The sequence below is a fragment of the Salvelinus alpinus genome, chromosome 30, assembly GCF_045679555.1.
Source record: "Salvelinus alpinus chromosome 30, SLU_Salpinus.1, whole genome shotgun sequence".
NCBI lineage: Eukaryota > Metazoa > Chordata > Actinopteri > Salmoniformes > Salmonidae > Salvelinus > Salvelinus alpinus.
The window spans coordinates 23,502,925-23,519,716 of NC_092115.1; the positions used below are offsets into that span (position 1 = coordinate 23,502,925).

General features: G+C 41.5%; 1 protein-coding gene across 1 annotated transcript in view; it reads right to left on the bottom strand.

The window, feature by feature from the left end:
* The window catches only part of LOC139559749 (laminin subunit gamma-1-like), an 83,272-nt gene extending 72,854 nt beyond the window's left edge, over positions 1 to 10,418 (bottom strand). The window contains exon 1 of the mRNA XM_071376064.1: positions 9,779 to 10,418. Within this exon, the coding sequence (XP_071232165.1) occupies positions 9,779 to 10,151 (373 nt within the window). The 5' untranslated portion in view covers positions 10,152 to 10,418. The remainder of the gene's footprint in view (positions 1 to 9,778) is intronic.
* Positions 10,419 to 16,792: the final 6,374 nt, after the last annotated feature.

Consider the following 16,792-nt stretch of genomic DNA (forward strand, 5'->3'; position numbering starts at 1 on the left):
CAACATGAGGAAAGTGTTCTTAATGTTTTGTACACTCAGTGTAGGTCCCAAATGGAACACAAACAGATTGTCATCTGTAGCACTATAGACTCCACTGATCAGCCTAAACAAGATCAATAACTCAATGCAGGCACACTCCTATTGAATATGCATTCACGTGTATCGTGAGTAGGCCTATGCAGTCTTCATTTACCCAGTTAATCAAGAGATTTACCATTCAAATAAAATGTTATGTAGTAAGATTGGTAAATATTAAAATGTATTGTTTGATTTTAAAATTGATCCATTAATGCATACATGGCAGTCTGGAAAATGTCACAGAAATGTTAGCATTTAATGACATATTTTATTTTACCAAGTAAGTTGACTGAGAACACATTCTCATTTACAGCAATGACCTGGGGAATAGTTATAGGGGAGAGGGGGGGGGTGAACAAGCCAATTGTAAGCTGGGGATGATTAGGTGACCGTGATGGTATGAGGGACAGCTTGGGAATTTAGCCAGGACACCGGGGTTGACACCCCCTACTTTTACGATAAGTGCCATGGGATCTTTAGTGACCACAGAGAGTCAGGACACCCGTTTCATGTACCATCCAAAAGACTGCACCCTACACAGGGCAATGTCCCGAATCACTGCCCTGGGGCATTGGGATATTTTTTTTGACCTGAGGAAAGTGCCTCCTACTGGCCCTCCAACACCACTTCCAGCAGCATCTGGTCTCCCATCTAGGGACCAACCAGGACCAACCCTGCTTAGCTTCAGAAGCAAGCCAGCAGTAGGATGCAGGGTGGTATGCTGCTGGCTATTGAATATCGGCCTAAAATAAAAATCCGCCATCGCCCTCCTTGACCCTGAAAAAGGTGCCCTAGAAAAGCCATATTTGTTGTTCTACTTAAAAATTATAAAGAGTAAATAACAACAGTAGGGATTAACATGGGTATCTGGGAACACTTCAAATTTCCCCAGAAAATGCAATGACAAGACCCGGGAAATTCAAAACGAATTCCCAATGTCGGCACTAATGCAATTCCACTACATACACATGCGCAGCATCATATTAGCAAAAAAATAATATAGCACATTATGCAAACAAGTTGCCACATGGAAGCCTTTAGCCTAGCTTATTTACGTCACACAAAGTCACCATAAATTCAAAGCACACGCATAATTGACACTGCCGGACTACACATGCTACCCGAATGTAGTTAATACACCCTACAGGAAACCACTACAGCATAGCCTATAAACGAACGAGTGCCTCTTTGAGCTGTCATTGTGAGACTCTTCAGATAATTTGGTTTCGGAGTTTATTTGCACTTTGTTATTTCATCATTTGCATCCTTTGTTAAATGTATCTTTGCCTTTCCCCCAAAAATGTTTTATTCACATATCTGTGACCATCAGAAAAACCTAGGATGTTAGAAATACAAGGTGTCCAAGCTGAGCTAATTCATTCACCAGCAAAACAATAGGATGACGGCTCATCGCCCCATCCCCCACCACTTTCAGATTGGTATAATTTGCAACAGCTGGCCAGTCTTAAAAAAAAAAGACTGTCTTTTATTGTGTTTGGGAAAGCCTACAAGGAAAATTATGACTTGGGAACCCCAGGGGACAGAGAAAGACTTTCCCACACTGCTGCGCACCATCTCATCTCTGGGATAGAGAAACCACTTCTGTGTGCTGGCCAAAGCTATTCTGGCCGTTAACCACCTCCCAGATCACAAAGGGATAAGTTATGGTGAAGTTTTTCACATCCTGATAGTGAATACAAAAGAGTTCAAGCACAACTTCAGTAGCAGAAGATTTGGCCAGTAGTACATTGAAAGCAATATTATAAGTGTGTAGCATTAATTTAACTCTTTGAAGTATATGTAGGAATTAAATGCTATTTTGAGTGGACATGCCTCAGTCATATCAAAGTCACTAACTTGGGTTAATAAGCTATTTTACGATTGTTATCTGGATAATAGGCGGAACTGTTCATGTCCTGCAGGTGTTCACTGCACGTTCATTAGGAGTAAAAGATTGAACAATGTTTTAACAGTTTGCTTTGTTAGTTTTACTTCACTAAATCATGGTGCTGCCTCTTGGAATACAAATTGTAACCAACCTTGGCAAACATTTGTGCACTGTTAAATAGCCTAAGTAGGGAGAATCCATGCCATTTAGTAAAAAGCTTCCCTTCTCCTTTAAGGATCTCAACAAATGCCTTTAAAAGTACATTTGAAACAGAAACCTCTAGGGGATGTCTCCCTCATTGTTCACATTCTTCATAGAGACTGACATTTCAGGGAATAGGTGAAGAGAATTCCCCTCAGAGATGGGCACACCATGAATATTCATTTCTCTTCTGCACTGAGTGTGGGCTAAACTGGGGAACAGAATTTGCCTGGGGATGAACTTTCCTGAACTTACAATACAAACATTATTTGTAAGGCATCATCATGTATTTGAGGCCTAGGGATTCAAGAGTGGAGGATACTGTATTAGAAAGACAGGAAACATCTTCAACCTCTAGTTAAATGTCTGCTGTGTTGTCAAGTCGGGACATGCCTTCTTCCTGCCCAAACCAGCCCTTCAAGGGCATACTGAGATTAAAGTCATCCAAGCCTTGAATATATACAAACGAAAGCTTAAATCGTAACAAAATAAATATGGTAATTTAACCAATACTTTTATTTTAAGTGACTTACCATTAACACACAAGTCACTTGTCCCTCCCCAAAAAAGGTCTCACTATTTTTACATCATTGTACGATGCATGGAATCGCTTTACAAAATAAAATGCATTACTATCTTTTTTTTTATCCATAGAGAATCAAAACAAACATGTAGGCTACTCTGCCTATTGGCTTCTTTGCCTATTCAAGCCTGCCTCAAAATACAAATACAATTTAAGGCTCTCTTGGTGGATGATTGGCCACCTTTGGTAGCCTATAAAATATTGCAACATTACAATTACAACCAGGGCTCAAACTAAAGGGTGTCCTGTCATACCTGGGCCGATTAAAAATAGGTCTACGGTTCAAAACAGACTCTGGGACGACAGATCCAAAATTCATACAACCACTGCACATTAGAAAATGTAAAAAGCAATGAGGCTGATGCAACAGATCAGTCTGTTTAGTTTAAAATGTTGACAAAGTTTATTTTCTTCATATTATAAGCTCAACAATGCGCACATGGCTGTAGGCCCCAATATTCCAAAATGCAATTAGCAGGAAAACACCATTCTCAAAAGCGCAAGCGGTTTCATGTGATATGAAAATCTGTTAGAAATCGAGAGGGATCGAGATCTAAAGATGTATCAACTAGCATGGGTTACTAATACAAATAGGAGTATACATTTTGCTGCTGGACAATAAAATAAAGTTGATTTGAAAACCAATAAAACATGAGAAATATGCTGGTTTCAATGGCATATTAAGCGTTTAAATAATTCTCTCAACATTTCCATGGTCGTTCGTATTTTGGCAAGACTACTTTGAAACAAGGTAAGGCATACTTAATAAAATGACATAAAACAGCCAGGTTAACAATTGAGTTTATTTTATTTTTTACAGGGACAGTGCACATTAATCAATGTTTCAGTAAAAGTGCCGGTTTTAGCCAGCCGGCTAATTTTCAACCGCAGTCCCTGGGCAGGTTGTTAAAAACAATTACAATATAGACAATCATAGAGCAGTGAGCACACGCAGAGCAACAGAACAAAAATTAACAAGACAAAATCCATAAAAGCAATAAAGTGTTTCCACACCTCACAAGCTACAGACAACATGGAAAGCGGCAATACACAGCTAGGGATTATGTTCACAAATCTCATTGACCTTTAGCCATGTCTTCATGTTTTTTGTGAAAGTGTGATAGGTGGTGCAGTTATGTGTGTCTGATGGCAGTGTATTCCAGACATGGGAAGCTCTCACAGAGAAAGCGGATTTACTAAAAGTGCTTTTCCTTAAGGGAACTATACAGTCACCTCTCATGGCAGACCTTGTGGATCTGCTGCCATATGTTTGGGTTTTCTGTTTAACAAAAATACTGAGTGGAGGGGGAGCCAGGCCATTTAGGATCTTGAATACAAGACATGCGTCGGTGTATTGCACAAGATTATCCCAACTCAGGAGCTCATGCTTTCTGAGCATGTAACAGTGATGATGGCTATTGGGCTTCCTATCAAGCACTTTGAGAGCCTGTTTGTAGATGGACTGAATAGGTTTTAAGGTTGTACAGCAAGCGGGGGAGTATCATAGATTTGAAGAACAGTTTTTCTACCTCTTTATACGAAATTGTTTGACTACATCGGAAATTAGGTTGAATTTGGTTATTTGAATTACATTTCACATACTTTTTAAAAAGAGAGGTTGGAATCAAGTATGATGCCAAGGTACTTAAAATCAGATACCACCTGGAGCTTCTCCCCTGACACATATCTGGCTCAGTAGCATCTGTTGCCCTGCAGAGTTTTTTTTCACATTGAGATGCAAACACGAGTCACTGAGCCACTTTGTAACCTGGACCATTACAGTAGTGAGTTCTTGTGCAGCTTGTTGTTAGCTCTTTGCATGCACATATATCACTGTATCATCTGCATACATTTGAACTTCAGACCCAGTACAGACAGAAGGCAGATCATTAATGTACAGGCTGAACAGGAGGGGCCCCAGTATTGACCCTTGGGGCACGCCCACATCATAGCTAAGAGTGGGCGACAGCTCATTGCTCACTCTGACACACTGAGTTCTGCCTTCAAGGTATGATTTCATCCATCTCAAGGCTTCGGAGGAAAGTTGAACTTGGACAATTTTGTGATGAGAATCTTATGGTTAACAGTATCCAAAGCCTTCCTTAGGTCCAGAAACACAGCCCCAACAACGCCCCCTTTTTCCATCTTGGACTTCACATTTTCCAGAAGAAAGCTAAAGCTAAGTTAAATTGGTAAACAGTTTCAAAATGCTGACCACCTCCACTCAGATTCAAGGTGGGTGATGTGCGGTGCGCAACAGGCACTGTCCTTCACTCTCCGGTCTTGTGACCATTTGATCTGAACACACCGTGCCTCGAGTATGTTGGCAGAATCAAGCCTATAAACGTTAATTATCCTTTATTATCGCTGTCAAACATGACTGTCGTTTAGCATATATTTATGTAATTAAAAGTTTGGTTACATTTTCTGGCGCCTCCCTCATGTCAGCATCGGTTTGGACACGAGGCTGTAGACAATATGCATATCACCTACACTTTGACATGTAGGCTTTTATATTTAAGTAAAAAATGGATTTGAATATTACTCCAATGTTGGCCTCTCTTATCCAATTCTGATTGGAGTAATTGTTTGATATTGTGATGAGGTTTTTTACTTCTCCATTGTGACAACTTAAATCTATATTCTTCTTGTCTGACTTTATTTTATTGTCACGGACAAGAGCTAATGTCGAGCCCTGCATCTAGGCCAATCATTCTCTAAAGAATAAGATCAAATGCATAGCCGCACAAACAGCAAGATTTTGAATGAAAATATTTTATTTGACCTCAACAAGCCAACTAGCAACAAACATACTTCGAGGGAGGTCGATGTTTCCTTCAAACAAAGGTTGGCAAACAGAATGTAAAGAGGACTGCCTGCCTTGAAAAGAAGAACACCACCATTGTGGCTTTTAGCTTCCTTTCCCACTCCCTTAGTCACCTCCCCACAGTGATTCACATAATGTGAACAATCAGTGAACTTATGCATTTAGTGATAATGGGAAACTAACAGAGGCCAATTCATGCCAAGCGTGCCAGCCTTGTGTGCACTTGTGAGACTTTAATCTATTAGTAGGCCTAAGTCAATAATAAAATGATATTAAAAGTTTAATGTTGCGAATGACAGGATGTAGGAAATAAGTTCAGAATATGACTGTACAGAAATTGTTCACTTTTCCCCCTTGAACATACTGTCAACATTTAATAATATTAACAACATGGAAAGTACCGGTGACTGGAAAAATAAAAGAAACAGTTTCTTAAATAGGGCGTTGGGCCACCCCGAGCCAGAACAGCTTTAAAGCACCGTTGCATAGATTCTACAAGTGTCTGGATATATAGGGTTGGGCTGTATGCAGATTTTCATACTGTCATACCGTTTCTGTACCATACCAGGGTATACGGTATTACCGGAAGTGCACACAAAGTGGCTCTACTTAAACATAAAAACGCACAAAATTTATGCAACCAGAAAATTGGATTGAATATCTCTGCTGTAACCAAGAAGCGTGATCTTGAAATCAAGCCACTTAGCTAGCAAGTTAACTGGAGCCCTGAGTTTGATATCATTTTCTTATAGTTATACTTAACTTATAGTTAAAAGCAGTGGCGTAGCACACACACACATTTTTTAGAAACGGTATTCAAAATCATATCGGTGTTTTGCCCAAGCCTAGTCTGGAACTCTTCCATCATTTGGTGTTTTGTTGATGGTGGTGGAAAACACCGTCTCAGGCACAGCTCCAGAATCTCCCATAAGTGTTCAATTGGGTTGAGATCTAATGACTGAGGAGGCCATAGCATATGGTTTATGTCATTTTCATGCTCATCAAACCATTCAGTGACCACTCGTGCCCTGTGGATGGGGGGGATTGTTATCCTATGGGGGCATAGCCATGGTAGCCAAAATAATGGCCCCATCTAGCATTTTTATACATGACCCTAAGCATGATGGGATGTTAATAGCTTAATTGACTCAGGAACAACACCTGTGTGGAAGCACCTGCTTTTAAACAACGTTGTATCCCTCATTTACTCAAGTGTTTCCATTATTTTGGGACCATTATTTTGGGACCTTTATGTCAGATAACACGGTAGTGTTCATGCCATTTATAGTAATCACTCTAATATCAATAAGACAGCATCAGCAATCCTGAATGTTAGGGCTCATTGCACCAGGAGCTTAGGTAATGAGAAGAGTCAATTGGAATTGCAAACTTGAGTGCTACTTCACAAAAGGAAATTATATTTTCCTACCCCTGGCTATGGTGTGCTTATCTTGAAGTGTATTGTGCTTTGAGGGTGTTATGGCGGAATGTGTAGACCGAACATGTAGTGTTGGTCCCATGTTTCATGAGCGGAAATAAAAGAACCCAGAAATGTTCCTTACACACACAAAAAAAATGCTTAATTTCTCTCAAATGTTGTGCACAAATTTGTTTACATCCCTGTTAGTGAGCATTTCTCCTTTGCCAAGAGACAATCAATCCACTTTACAGGTGTGGCATATCAAGAAGCTGATTAAATAGCATGATCATTACACTGCTGCACTTAGGGCTGTTGCGGTGACCGTATTACCGGCACACTGTCGGTCATGAGTCATGAAGGCAGTCAATTTCCTCATGACCGTTTATTCATGGTAATTAGGCTTTTCCCAGCTCTGATGCTGCTCTGGTCATTAGTAGCCTATCAAACTTTCAAACTGCCTGGTACTTAGTACTCTATTGTCCCTCTAACCACTCTGACATCAAGGCAAATGTAATCAAAAATCTAATCAAACACTTGAGAGCCCATGTTGCACAACATTTCTATTGGCTATGCAACTGCGGGAAAAAAACTGATTTCCATTAATAAAAAGAGGATCCCATGAGCTTTCTATAGGCCAGGCCTACTATATTTACTATAGTAAGCACATTGGTTACATTTACAACAGGAGTATAGGCTACCTGGGAGGCATGAAAACAAGCCACGGGGGAAAAGCGTCCTCCATTTGCTATTGTAGGCTGTGTGTGGAAGCCAAATATGTTTATGTTAATTGACGGTCAATTACCGTGAGACTGACAGTTATTTGCTTGACAATCACCGCTGACGAAATTGCGTGACCGCCACAGCCCTAGGTGCAATAAAAGGCCACTAAATGTCTCAAGTTATGAGGGAGGCAGCAATTGACATGCTGACTGCAGGAATGTCTACCAGAGCTGTTGCCAGAGAATTGGACGTTAATTTCTCTACTATAAGCTGCCTACAACATCGTTTTAGAAAATTTGGCAGTACGTCTAACCGGCCTCACAACCGCAGACCACGCGTATGGCGTTGTGTGGACGAGTGGTTTGCTAATGTCAATGTTATGAACAGATTTCCCCATGGGGGCAGTGGGGTTATTGAATAGGCAGGTATAAGCTACAGACAAAAAACACAATTGTATTTTATCGAGGGCAATTTGAATGCAAAGACACACCTTGATGAGATCCTGAGGCCCATTGTCGTGCCATTCATCCTCCGCCATCACCTCATGTTTCAGCATGATAATACACGGCCCCATGTCGCAAAGATCTGTACACAATTCCCGGAAGCTGAAAATGTACCATTTCTTCCATGGCCTGCATACTCACCCGACATGTCACCCATTGAGCATGTTAGGGATACTTTGGATCAACGTGTACGACAGTGTGTTCCAGTTCCTGCAAATATCCAGCAACTTCACAGAGCCATTGAAAAGGGACAAGATTCCACAGGCCACAATCAACAGCCTGATCAACTCTATGCGAAGGAGATGTCATACTGCATGAGGCAAATGGTGGACACACACCAGATACCGACTAGCTATCTAATCCAAACTCCTACTTAAAAAAAAAAAGTATGTGACCAACAGATGTATATCTGTATTCCCAGTCATGTGATATCTGCAGATTAGGGCCCAATGTATTTATTTCAATTGACTGATAGTTCATATATGAACTCAGTAAAATCTTTGAAATTGTTGCGTTTATATAATTTTTCATTATAGAATAGGTGACTACAGTCCTCCACCAGCTTATCAAAGTGTGTTACCTTAGGCTACAAAGAAGCTACAAGGAGACCTGACTAAACCACTCAGGAATGTCGAGCACTAAAACAGTAGTGCTGGGTCAATACAGAAACTCGTCTCAAATACGTCATGGAACGTTTTTCATTTGAAATTAACTCTAGAAAAAGCACTCTTCCAATCATTATTGGAAGGACAGTTATATTTCAGTACATGGGTCTCCACAACATGTGACCCCCCTACAGTTGAACTTAAAATGTCTCGCATCATCGTCCATTTAATCTGGCCTACTCTATAAAGTACTCATTAGTCAAAGCTAACAAGACTCAGATGGAGCATTTGATATTCATAGCTCGAGTCTAGAACTTTCAGCTGTGCGGCAGTTTGGGCAAATTTCAGTATGTAAAAGTATAACTAACTGAGAAATCTATTCCTCTGGTTAAATGTAATGCATGAAGAGCATGATAACCGTTTTCATGACTCTGAATACACAAAGAAAACGCAAATATATATTTTAGGCATATTTTACACACAGATTGAATTCAATGAGCTGACAAGGTTAAAAAACTGTCGCTCTGCGCCTGAACAATGCAGTTATCCCACTGTTCCTAGACAGTCATTGAAAATAAGAATTTGTTCTTAACTGACTTGCCTAGTTAAATAAAGGTAAAATAAAAATTAATAATAAAGCGTATCTACTGATGGCGTCAGGAGCTGTCTTGTCCGCCGCAAAGAATTGAGCAGTCAGTGTGTGATTGCCATACAAACATTGTTGCACATCTCGGCTTGTCAACTAGGATTTGTTTTCAAATTGAAACTTTGTAATCAAACCTATTCTATTCGTGGTTCATTTTAACAGTTGTTTCGAGGTCAATGTTTGCTCCGAGTTAAAAAGCCACCCCCTAATCCGTCTGCAGATGAGATGAATAGTGCTCTTACGGTAACGGTAGCTAAACATATTGGACTGTTTTATGCGCTTGAAACATAATAAAACCAACACTTACCAAGATGAAGAGTTAGATTGATTGAGTGTGGATACTGGATGCCCGCTAACATAGTTTGACTTTGCCACCAGGTGGTGTCCTGTTGATTGTTGTAATCGGTGAGGTACACAGCACTGTGGTGTTGTCTGCGATCCCTGGCATCGCAGATGTGGCACGACTTGGTGACCCCCGTAACCCCGGTTTGTACGCAGTATTCTTCTGGTGGAGAGCCACAAGTATTGGTAGCTACCACAGTGACATTGAAAGCAGCGTTGACAAACTCTGGCATGCATCGCTGAGGACGACTCGAATCGTCAGTGCATTCATCCATAGCACTGTGGCTGAAGACAGCCAAACAAGTAAATGAAAACAAAACTTGAATAACCCAACGCATTCTCAGCTATTCTAAAAGCCGTTTCAAACTTAAGCTACAACTACACGAATCCCTCTATTACACCTTTGAACTTTCAACTTATTGGTAACTACCCAGTTACCGCAATCTTGATAAAACAAGTAAAACCATGCGGAAAACTTTCAATCGCTTCTCTTTAAAAATGCGTTTGTTCCTTCCAGAATTATTGTCCTTGCTCTAACGCAGACTTCCACGGTCTCAGTGCTTTGTGTCCACCGCCATGGAGAAACTTCAGAAGGAAAAGAACTATATCCGACTACACCCTAGGATCTACTGCGCAAGTCAAAACTTGGAAAAAAATCTCGACGTCGACTTCCGCGTGAAGGCTGCTTTGATGACGCGCCGAATCTTTTACGAGTTTAACATAACATTCTTCAAACTATCACCACTGTTTTAGTTTTCCACTCTTTTGACAGTGCGTATTGCCTGCCAGAAACGCAAAACCGCATAGGAAGAGTGGGCATTTCAATACAACACGACAAACAAAACTTCGACACAGTATCAACCATGCATTATTTATTTATAAACTAGTGAAAAAAAGCGAGGCGCTTGTCAAATTAAAAACGCCTATCTGCAGGTAATATTAAGACACGTTAATGAATAAACATATAGGAGTTGAAAAATAGTATCTATTAGTATAGCTAACAAGATCATACATTTCAGGCATTTAGAGCTTACATTTTTAAATGCATTTTTTCTTATTTAACTGTTAAATTAACCTTGCATTGTTATGCACAGACACCATTTTTGTCAATTTGACATTTATCTCAGGTGGGCTTAAAGGTATAGTAGCACAAAAAGCACTCCCTCTATACAGAGTGTAAATGGTAATAAATATATATATTTCAATATGATCAATACTAACGTTGCATAATATTGTAGTCTAATGTGTCTATTTATACCACAAACCATTGGTTTCCAAATATTTTCGAAATAGACTTTGCTATTCTGTCTTTTTCATCTTAAATCACTGTTCCAACTAAGCCCAGTATGTTCCTATTAAGCCCGATTTGTATTGAAACATATGGATAGTGTTGATATCCCTAATATTCAGTGAACGTGAGCATAAATATTTTTTGTTCAGATTTAAGTTGATTAAAACAAACAAAATAGTTACGCATAAGTTGCATCTATCCATGGTGCCTTTACCAAGATTAGAAACGATTAGGAACAATTAAAAACCTCTGTACTCTCGCCAAGACATTTGGAATGGACAGTTGGTCGTTGATGCGGACAGAAAATAATAAGATCAGGGTTGAGGGATAGTTTTGGACAAAAATGCAAACAAATGAGGGACAAGAAGATGACTACTCGTGCACTTTTGGGTGGGGGCAATGTCATATTGTTGTCCTTCATTCATCCTGGTGATTCTGTTTTTAGCTCCACCCCCTGTACTTTTGTAATACAACAGTAGAGGGGGAGATTTGAAACTGTCTTCAGATAGTTCAATTTGTCTTCCTAAAACCTAATTAAGAAGAATAGCAATACAGCAGATGTGAATCAGCTTTCAGATAATTAATTTGAAGTTGTGTGTTAGTTGAAAAAAAAGACACTAATCATGTCTTGACTGAAGTCTATGATTAGTTGAATTAGGTTGACAAGAACAAAAGCCTAAGTCCGCATTGATCTCTGTGGATATGATTGGACACCCCTCTGTTGAGTGCCACTTTCATGCTGAATAGTAATGATCAGTTTATATTTTAAGGGATATTAATATAATACAATTTTATATAAGAAATGTCAGTTTGTAAGTTAACATTTGGAAATTTATTCAAATGTATGAATTAAGAGGTGGGCTTATTTGGAACACCCATGAGCTTAATAAAATGGGTACATTCGTTACCCTTTAAGCCCAGTCCAAACTCATCAAATATTTGTATGTCTTATTAAAAAAAAATTGTAAGTACAGTCCTAAAACTTCACATGAGAGATTCATCTTTTAATTTATACTCACTTTTCAGATTATTATTATTATTTTTTAACTAGGCGTGTCAGTTAAGAACAAATTCTTATTTACAATGACGGCCTACCCCGGCCAAACCCTAACGACACTGGGCCAATTGTGCGGCGCCCTATTGGACTCCCAATCACGGCCGGTTGTGATACAGCCTCTCATCGAACCAGGGTTTGTAGTGATGCCTCGAGCACTGAGATGCTGCGCCACTCGGAAGCCTAATATTAGGGCAATATGTTAGAAATGTCTAAACTTAGATTTTGGTGTGGTTAATAGGTACACTTACCCTAATCAAAAAAACATAATTTGTAGGCATAAACTTTTCTCATTGGTTGTCAAAAATGGGTCACCAAATGGCATCTCAATAGCAATGAATCTCAACAATTATTTTGTAGCATTCTGTGTCATAAACCCAAACTTTTTCTTAGGCAGTGTGCAGCAGAGGCATCCCAAAACAAAATACAGAACTGCCCTTAAGAACCTAGATTTTCTATTGAAACCAAGTTAAGTCTATTAAAAAGTAAGCGAGAGATAAGCAGGAGGGTTATTGTCCTGCCTAAGTAGGCTTGGGCGATATACCGTTTATACTGTATACCAGGGTATTTCAAAATACCAACAGTATGATTTTCCATGGGGGCACGTGCAACGCCATTGCTTATAACTAACTATAAGAAATCTATGATGTGTCATTTGATTTGCTAACTTGCTAGCTAAGTGGCTAGATGTCAGGATTAAACTTCTTGGTTACAGCAGAGACATTCAATGCCCTCCTGGATCCCACAACCCTGCTTGTGGGAAATGACGAAGAGCTCTTATAGGACCAGGGCACAAATAATAATATTCTAATATTCAATAATTTTGCTCTTTATTTAGCCATCTTACATATAAAACTTTATTTCTTAATCGAAAATTGTGAAAAACTCACCACAGGTTAATGAGAAGGGTGTGCTTGAAAGGATGCACATAACTCTGCAAAGTTAGGTTGTATTGGAGAGAGTCTCAGTCTTTTCATTTTCCACACAGTCTGTGCCTGGATTTAGTTTTCATGCTAGTGAGGGCCGAGAATCCACTCTCACATAGGTATGTGGTTGCAAAGGGTATCAGTGTCTTAAAAGCTCAATTTGCCAAGGCAGGATACCCTTGAGGGTAAAAAGTGCGCGCTAACCAAGGTTGCCAGGTGCACGGTGTTTCCTCCGACACATTGGTGCGGCTGGCTTCCGGGTTGGATGCGCGCTGTGTTAAGAAGCAGTGCGGCTTGGTTGGGTTGTGTTTCGGAGGACGCATGGCTCTCGACCTTCGTCTCTCCCGAGCCCGTACGGGAGTTGTAGCGATGAGACAAGATAGTAATTACTAACAATTGGATACCACGAAATTGGGGAGAAATTTTTTTTTTCAACAAGCTGTTCTGTGAAAATTTTATTTAAGCACGAAATCTGGCAGTGGCTTCTGATTAAATAAAATGTGTCAGAGGAAACACCGTGCACCTGGCAACCTTGGTTAGTGCGCACTGCGCCCGGCCCGCCACAGGAGTCGCTGGTGCGCGATGGGACAAGGATATCCCTACCGGCCAAACCCTCCCTAACCCGGACGACGCTAGGCCAATTGTGCGTCGCCCCACGGACCTCCCGGTCGCGGCCAGCTGCGACAGAATCTGGGCGCGAACCCAGAATCTCTGGTGGCACAGCTAGCGCTGCGATACAGTGCCCTAGACCACTGCGCCACCCGGGAGGCCCCAGCTTGTTGAAATTTTGATGAGGCTTTCTTGTTCAGATATCTGTAAGTGGACTGGAGGCATGGCATGAAAGGGATAGCGAATCCAGTTTGTGTCATCTGTTTCGGAAAGTACCTGCGTAATTGCACACCCAACTGACTCAGGTGCTTCGCAATATCACATTTGACATTGTCCGTAAACTTAAGTTCATTTGCACACCAAATAAATTATACAATGATGGAACGACCAGTGTGTTGTCCATGTTAATGCAGACAACTTCTTAATCATAGCCTCAATTTTGTCCCGCACACTGAATATAGTTGCAGAGTCCCTGTAAATCATAGATCGAGATGATTCAGGCGAGAAAAAACATCACCCAGATAAGCCAGTCGTGAGAAACTCGTCATCATGCAAGTGGTCAGACAAGTGAAAATTATGATCAGCAAAGAAAACTTTAAGGTCATCTCTCAATAAAAAAAAACATGTCAATACTTTGCCCCTTGATAACCAGCGTCTGTATATTGGAAATTTCTAATCAGCACGTTAAATGTGCGCAACCAGAGGGAAAAAGATTCTAGACCACCTTTACTCCAAACAGACGCATAAAAAGCTCTCCCATGCCTTCCATTTGGCAAATCTGACCATAATTCTATCCTCCCGATTCCCGCTTACAAGCAAAGATTAAAGCAGGAAGCGCCAGTGACTAGATCAATAAAAAAGTGGTCAGATGAAGCAGATGCTAAGCTACAGGACTGTTTTGCTAGCACAGACTGGAATATTTCCGGGATTCCTCCGATGGCATTGAGGAGTATACTGTTGATAAATCGTTATTGGAGACAGGAGATCAAGTTGAGACATAGGACGAGGTGTATATTGTATAATAAGGCAGTTTATTCAAAGGTAAAGATATCTGGCAAATCGTGCTGCACGGCCCCGTTCTGTCTGACTCGTATGGAATCGTCGGAAAAGAGGCCCTAAACATATTGTGCAGATTATATATGCAGTAAATGACGTAGGTTGAATCTGGTAGTCTGGCCTTCTGATTGGTCGATCTGGGTCGTGGGTAGTCCTGTTCGGGCCTGGTGTCGACGTTCCATTGGCTCTTAACATAGTTCTTTGTCTTGAGTCACAACCTTGGAAAGAATGTGTATGCCTAATGTTGTTTCAGGGGCCTGTTCTGAGTGGGGTGTGTGTGTGTCTGTGGTTAGTATCTAATGAGACCAGCATGTGTCTAAAGAGAAAGAAAGGGTGGGTGCATTTTGTACAAAGGATAGCTTATGTTGAGAAGTTGTTATAACAAGTTTCCAGTATCTATTACAATTTCTTACAATACCACATCAGTCATTGGCTTCATCAATAGGTGCATCGATGACGTCGTCCCCACAGCGACCGTATGTACATACCCCAACCAGAAGCCATGGATTACGGGCAACATCCACACTGAGCTAAAGGCTAGAGCTTCCGCTTTCAAGGAGCGGGACTCTAACCCGGAAGCTTATAAGAAATCCCGCTATGCCCTCTGACGAACCATCAAACAAGCAAAGCGTCAATACAGGACTAAGATCGAGTGGTACTACACCGGCGCTGATGCTCGCCGGATGTGGCAGGGCTTGCAAACCATTACAGACTACAAAGGGAAGCACAGCCCGAGAGTTGCCCAGTGACACGAGCCTACCAGACGAGCTAAACTACTTCTATGCTCGCTTCGAGGCAAAAAACACTGAAACATGCATGAGAGCACCAGCTGTTCTGGAAGACTGTGTGATCACTCTCTCTGCAGCCATTGTGAGTAAGACCTTGAAACAGGTCAACATTTACAAGGTCGCAGGGTCAGACGGATTACCAGGCCGTGTACTGCGAGCATGCGCTGACTAACTAGCAAGTGTCTTCACTGACATTTTCAACCTCACCCTGTCCGAGTCTGTAATATCAACATGTTTCAAGCAGACCACCATAGTACCTGTGCCCAAGAACACTAAGATAACCTGTCTAAATGACTACCGACCTGTAGCACTCACGTCTGTAGTCATGAAGTGCTTTGAAAGGCTGGTCATGGCTCACAAACCATTATCCTAGAAACCCAAGACCCACTCCAATTTGCATACCGCCCCAACAGATCCACAGATGATGCAATCTCTATTGCACTCCACACTGCCCTTTCCCACCTGGACAAAAGGAACACCTATGTGAGAATGCTATTCATTGACTACAGCTCAGCGTTCAACACCATAGTGCCCTCAAATCAATAAGCTAAGGACCCTAGGACTAAACAGCTCCCTCTGCAACTGGATCCTGGACTTCCTGATGGGCCGCCACCAGGTGGTAAGGGTAGTTAACAACACATCTGCCATGCTGATCCTCAACACAGGGGCTCCTCAGGGGTGCGGGCTCAGTCCCCTCCTGTACTCCCTGTTCACTCATGACTGCACGGCCAGGCACGACTCCAACATCATCATTAAGTTTGCCGATGACAAAACAGTGGTAGGCCTGATCACAGACAACGACGAGAGGGAGGAGGTCAGAGACCTGGCCGTGTGGTGCCAGGACAACAACCTCTCCCCCAACGTGATCAAGAGAAAGGAGATGATTGTAGACTACAGGAAAAGAGGACCGAGCACACCCCCATTCTCATCAACGGGGCTGCAGGTTGTGAGCTTCAAGTTCCTTGGTGTCCACATCACCAACAAACAAACATGGTCTCAAGCACACCAAGACAGTTGTGAAGAGGGCCCTACAAAACCAATTCCCCCTCAGGAGACTCAAAAGATTTGGCATGGGTCCTCAGATCCTCAAAAGGTTCTACGGCTGCACCATCGAGAGCATCCTGTCCGGTTGCATCACTGCCTGGTATGGCAACTGCTCGGCCTCCGACAGCAAGGCACTACAGAGGGTAGTGCGAATGGTCCAGTACATCACTGGGCAAAGCTTCCTGCCATCCAGGACCTCTATACCAGACGG